We start from the raw sequence: 6,359 nt of genomic DNA on the forward strand, positions 1-6,359 counted from the left end.
CAGTTTTTATTCACAATTTGTTTAGTGTCCCAACTTTTTTGGAATCCAGTTTGTATATAGTAGCCTGCCAGGAAGTCATGGATCACTGTACTCCTCCTACTGCAAGCTTCAATTCAATCCATTTCAAAAATACTTTATTAATCCCTGAGGGAAATTAAATGTTGTAAGTCATCATACTGGTTTCATTAAATAGTTGTTCTAGAAGCTGATGGCTGTGGGCAGGAAGGATCTGAAGAAGCCTCTGACTGAAGACACTTTGTTGTTGTATGACAGTCTGATGAAGAGGATGCTGAGGGTTGTCTATAATGTTCTTCATTTTATGAAGAATCTTTCTTTGTACAATCATCTCCAAAGGTTCTAGAGGAGTCCCCAGAACTGAGCCAGCCTTCTTTATGAGCTTGTTGATCTTTTTTAAGTCACTTGCTCTGGTGCTGCTACCCCAGCAGATGATGGCAGAAGAGACAGCGCTCTCTACAACAGACTTATAGAAGATATGCAGCATCTTGCTGCAAACATTGAAGGACTTCAGCTTCCTCAAGAAGTACAGTCTGCTCTGTCCCTTCTTGTAGACGCTTCACTGTTGCATCTCCAGTCCAGTCTGTTGTCCAGGTGAACCCCAAGGTATTTATATTTCTCCACCACCTCCACTTCTTCTCCCATGATGGAAATAGGGTTGGACCTGTTCCTGTTTCTCCTGAAATCTACAATCATCTCCTTTGTTTTGTTCACATTCAAGATGAGATGATTGTTTCCACACCATGCCACAAAGTGGTCCACCAGTTCCCTGTACTCAGCTTCTTGTCCATCTCTGATACACCCGACCACTGCAGAGTCATTTGAATATTTCTGCACATGACGGGAGTCTGTTTGAGTCACGAGCTTGTGCTCTGGAGCAAAATTGCTCTGCGAGAATGAAAGACTCACATGATATGAAAACCATATCATGTTGCAGCTGATCTGTTTCATGTTGCTGCTGATCTGTTTCAATGTTGATGTGTTCATGCGTGCACATCTGCTCACAGACTCATGTTCATGTTTGTGCTGATGTTCAATGTTTTATGTTATGAGTGCTTAGTGTATATTTAGTTTATGTTTTTCTTAGTTCATATCTTAGATGTTATTACTGTTTTTCTTATACATTTTATTGTTGGATGTAACTGGGACCCTGTGTACATAATTTCATAACCACATGAGGTGCGAATGACAATAAAGAAACTCTGACTCTGACTCTGACTCTCTGATATGCCCCTCTGCCCCATCTCTCCTCCGCTCCCCGTTTCATTGGTCACATTTTTTTAACCTTTATTTATACAGGTTAGTCTCATTAGCTGTTTACATGCGCAAAATTCTTTGACCGGATTGAAATGTATTCAGATTAAATAATCCACATGTATTGTTTACATGAGCACAATCTGTTCACGACGAGCGTTTACATGCAGCACACTTTTATTCTGAATAGAAGTACTGACGTGCGCAGAGTGGTAAACTCGCCTTAAAAAAACACAGAAGAAGAAGTTCTTCTTCTGAGATGAACAGAATCAAACCTGATGCTCAAAATGGACCGTGACAGGTTTTAATGACGGTGGAGACGTTGCTGCATTCCCTGACTGAGCTACAGGTGATACAGATCACTCTGAGCTCTTTCAAAGTTTCACTGACCAGTTTTGCTTCCCCGACATGCTAATATTATTAGCATTAGCCAGGCGGAAAGACGTGATGTAGACATAGGTCGCACATGCGCAGTCAGGTCAGTTTTTCACAATCAGAATAAAATGATCTGATGAAGTGTTTACAGGCACATGTTCAGATTATGAATTGGCATAAACCACTCGTCTCATTCTGATTACAAATTCTTTTAGATCGATCTGAAGCAACAAAGAATAATCCAAATAAGGCGTGTACATGACGCATTTTAATTCTGAATGGCCGTTTAATATGATTACTTATGTCCATATAAACAAAGCTATTGAGTCACAAAGACACCCCCCCCCCCCACCCCCACAAGAGAGATGCGTACTGGGCAGCTCTGTGAGCACCAGGGTGTGACGAAGTTAAATGTTTTTGGCGGCATGAAGCTCATTAGCCCGTCAAAAAAATAAATAAAAATGAATCCATAAATTAGCTGCAGCACTGTATAAGCCGTGGGGTTTAAATTCATGAAAAGAGTAGCGGCTTTTTAGGAGTGCAGAAAAAACTTGTTTTATTAAAGAATCAAGATTCTTAGTCCTGACGATTCTGAATCGATTTTAAAGGCCCCAAAATGGATTTTAAAATGGATTTGTTTGTTTTTTTTCTCCGCTCCTGCTCCCGCGTGTATCACATTATATGTCCACCTGTTACTGTACAATTGAGCCATGTAGGCCACCGTACAGCAGCTAGTTAGCCAGCTTGAATAGAGCCTGCTAGCATGGAGGAGGGAGACAGCGCGATTCAACCCACTGCTTCGTCTTTAAAAGTCATTTCAGATCCTACAATGTCCCGGGGGAAGACAAAGCTTCACAAGAGCACGGTTGTTTGCAAGAAGTGTAAAATAAAATAGCGGGGCAGTATTTTGGAAATACGACGAAATGTGCGGAAGATGAAAGTGAAGCAGCCGACCAGTGAACTCTGCAACAAACTTCCAGCTGCTTCTCTAAAGGCTGTGAAGAGTTCCCTCTCCATCTCCTGCTGCATCACAAAGGATTTATGATCAGACAGCTCAGTGGAGGTGACGGGTTCAGGTTTATTTTTAATTCGCTGGATCCAACGTACGTTATTCCTTCACGTAGATTTTTTGTCTATTTTGCGATAAAGCAGCAGCACAACTTCACCATGAAACAACAAACGGGAGAAGCTCTGATGCAGCTGCAGATCAAAGGTAACTGTTTTTATCATATTATACTAAAACTTATAGACAAGTTATACAACAAACTTTATGTAATTTGTCTTTTTAACAGGTTGAAGAGGACAGATGAGACACATCTCCTGGAGCCACTTCTAAATGATACAGTTTATGGTTTATAAATTATTGCAGTTCAGAAGAGGTTTTTGTGCAGGTTTTGAAATTTTGTTAAAGATTTACCTAATATGAATCAATATGGTTAAAACTGAACTCTGTATATTTCATATTAGGTTAAGTTTTGAAAATATAACAAATGTTGGAGCAATATGGTTAAAAACAGTTCTAGAATTGTGCCGCTCCAGGTGGCTGCATGTTGGAGCAGCTCTCTTACTTTCATTCTGAGATTTTGCTTTTGGAAACTTTAATTCCTCTTTTTCTGGATGTAAATCACATTTTTTGGATGATTGTTTCCTCTGGTATCAGATGCTGTGCAGCTGGAAGGATTTTTACTGAAACTTTTTTTAGTTTTGGACATTTGTTCTGATGTGTAACCATGGCAACAAGGCAGTTTTCTACAACAGCAGCTGAATAACATCTCAAAAGCTCAAATAATATCTCAACTACAGCCTCAAATCTCAAATGAGTTGAAAGAATGTTCTGTGGATGCATTCTCATCTACCTGCCAGCTGCGCTCAAGTGCCTGACCACTGAGATCCTGGAACTAGCAGGAAACACGGCTCATGACAGTGGAAGGACACGATCGTCCCTCGGCACCTACAGTTGACTGTCCGCAGTGACGAGGAGCTCGGCAGCTGCTGGGAGGAGTGGCCATCACTCTGGGAGGAGTTCTGTCCAGCATTTGGGCGGTTCTACAGCCTGAGGGGAACTGAGAGGTCACCCGAGTCTGGGTGGACGGATCGGACGGCATCTGCAGCCAGTTTCTTAGGATCCTCTGTGGGATGAACCTTTACAAGAGATCCTTCCTGCCTACAGCCATCAGCATCTATAACATCTCTTAATGAAATGAGGATAATGAGTTACAACAACAAATAATTTCCCTTTGGGATTAATAAAGTATTTTTAAATTGAATTGAATGAAAAATAACTGAAGTCTGTATTTTATTTTAAGTTAAAGGTTAATGTACTATGGTAGGCTGAAGTCTGTTTACTTTTATATTTATATATTTTGAATTATTTATCTGTGATGGACTGGAGACCTGTCCAGGTGTCCCCCGCCTCTCACACAGTGATGGCTGATATGGGCGGGTGTGTGTGTATGGATGATTTGTTCCTAGATTTTTTATTTTATTTTAGAAAAATTCAGACAGCTAATCTCACCCAATACTGATAATTTAAGTTACAGAATTTTATGCACTCCTATATTTTGTTCCTGATTTTGGTATAAATTAAAAAGATTTGATACAGTACATAACCTAAAATTATTGTTTTAAATAAATGTTTTACATTGTTGTTTAGTCTTCATCTTGTCAGTTACATAATTGAAACAAAATTAATAACGTTTCAATAGAAAATCTTCATTTTTTGAATCAAATTGTGACTCCAAAAATCAGAATCGAATCCCCAGACACAGAGATTCACAGCTCTACAGCGTACAGACCAGAAACGACGCTACATTACAGTATTTAACATGTGGTACCAAGTAACATCACTACTACTCACATCTTTGTTTTCTAAAATCTCCTGCTTGGATTCTTGTTCTTGTTCTGGAAGCTGGATCAGGTCTTCAGGGTTCACACTCAAATCTCTGCCATGCATCGGGAGTGGATCCAGACTCTGCAGAAACATTTTAAAGTCTTAGTAAAATTCAACACGTAAATAAATAAAAAGGCAAGTTGTAGTAGGCTTTGCAGTGGTAACCCCAGCCTTATATGGAGGTTTGAATTTTGTTAAAAAGTATTTGTATTCATATATGGACAGACATTGATGTTTTATTTAGATTTATTGAAAAAAGTTAGTTGATAGAATCGTTGTTTTCTTTCGGCTGCTCCTTCTTCAGGGCTCACCACAGAGAAGTACGTCGCCCCCACTATTTTTACACCGGACCTCCTTCCTGACACAAGCACACCTCTGTGTGGAGCAGAGCTGCATCAGTGCACAGGGGGAGCCGCTGGGGGTTAAGGCCTTGCTCAAGGGCCCAGAGTGGGACAAATGAGGGTGGAGGCAGGCGTGGGTGCTTCACCTATCCCACCCACATTTTGATGTCTGGGAGTTGAACCAGCAACATTCCAAAGACAGGCCCACCTTCTCTAAGCCACAATGACTTTAAAATAGTGGAAGCCTGACACAATTAAAGTCTTCATTTAAACTGAAGCCGTCAAAGAGCGATCTACGACAGGTAAGATATCAACTATTCATGAAGTTTCCACAGAACCCCAAGTGGCCAAACTATGACTTTACCAGCAGTGTTTCTCTGTTGATATTGTTTTTAAAATGTTTGAGTTTCTCTCTGGGTCAGAAGCTGGACTTGATTCCTCCCACACAAACACTTCAAACTGGAAGAAATGTATTTTAGACTGGAAACACTTAAATGTTCGTGTTGACATGTTGAGGATGGTTTTAGTCCTGCAACAGAAAGTCTTTGGAGAATCTGAACGTGTGCAGTGCCTCGTTGTTAGAAAATGAGCTTTAAATCACTAGTTTAATAAATCAAGTCATGAGGTGAAGCTGCTGCAGCACATCGAGTGACTGAGCAGCGAGGTCAAGCAGCATGAAATGCTCCTTAACGCCACCGGAAGTGATTCATTCGGTTTACCTTAGCATGTACGGTCCCCATGATGGCCACCCGGCCCTCACAACCTCTTCAGGCCGCCTTGGTTCCTGTCAGAGGGACAACACGGAGAATGACAGCAGTTACAGACTGCGGTACCAAACCCCCTTCAAGGGGGACGCCATGACAGTTGCTGGGTATCTTGCTGCGTTCAGGTACCCCATGTTAATGTGCGGCGTACACTTCAAAGTCGTCTTTCCAAAGCCGGTAAACTTCCACTGTTCAGTAAAAACGATGTTAGTGTGTTTGTAAAATATTTTCCTGTCTTTGTTTTGCCGTCCTGTGAAATTACACGTTCAAACCCCCACAACGCCGTGCAGCGACATCACGCACGATTTTTAATTGTACATGAAAAGTGAATAAAAGATAAATTGAGTTTTATGTATATTTTTAAAAAATCCAAACATAGTTTAAAAACGGATTTGACAAGAAAGTCAAACATTAATGTTCAAAAAATGGGTAAATTGACCGCTAACTGTAAGAAATCCCATACCCCTAAAGGCATCATCTTCTGTTCTTTGTTTAAACTGTAATGACAAAATGCGTCCAGCAGATGGCAGCAATTACTTTTGCTGTTATATATTTGTTCACGCAAACAGCTTCAGGGTGCAAGCGTGTTGTACTCAGAGCCCTGGAAAGAGAGAGTTGCGACACTCTTTGAACTCGCCGATACGCGGTCACGTGGTTCATGCAGCTCCCAATAGTTCCAAACAGCTCATCCTGTCAGTCAGTCTGAGCGGCTGCTGGCGC

At 41.0% G+C, this 6,359-nt stretch overlaps 1 protein-coding gene across 1 annotated transcript in view; it reads right to left on the bottom strand.

Annotated features, from left to right (window-relative positions):
* The window catches only part of samm50l (sorting and assembly machinery component 50 homolog, like), a 110,856-nt gene extending 105,118 nt beyond the window's left edge, over positions 1-5,738 (bottom strand). Inside the window, exons 1-2 of the mRNA XM_037695764.1 lie at positions 5,595-5,738; positions 4,502-4,615 (exon numbers count right to left, since the gene is read on the bottom strand). Coding sequence (XP_037551692.1) covers positions 4,502-4,615; positions 5,595-5,615 — 135 coding nt within the window. The 5' untranslated portion in view covers positions 5,616-5,738. The remainder of the gene's footprint in view (positions 1-4,501; positions 4,616-5,594) is intronic.
* Between the last annotated feature and the right edge of the window lie 621 nt (positions 5,739-6,359).

Source organism: Nematolebias whitei, chromosome 22, assembly GCF_014905685.2.
Source record: "Nematolebias whitei isolate Nwh7 chromosome 22, NemWhi1, whole genome shotgun sequence".
In the NCBI taxonomy this organism is placed as follows: Eukaryota; Metazoa; Chordata; class Actinopteri; order Cyprinodontiformes; family Rivulidae; genus Nematolebias; species Nematolebias whitei.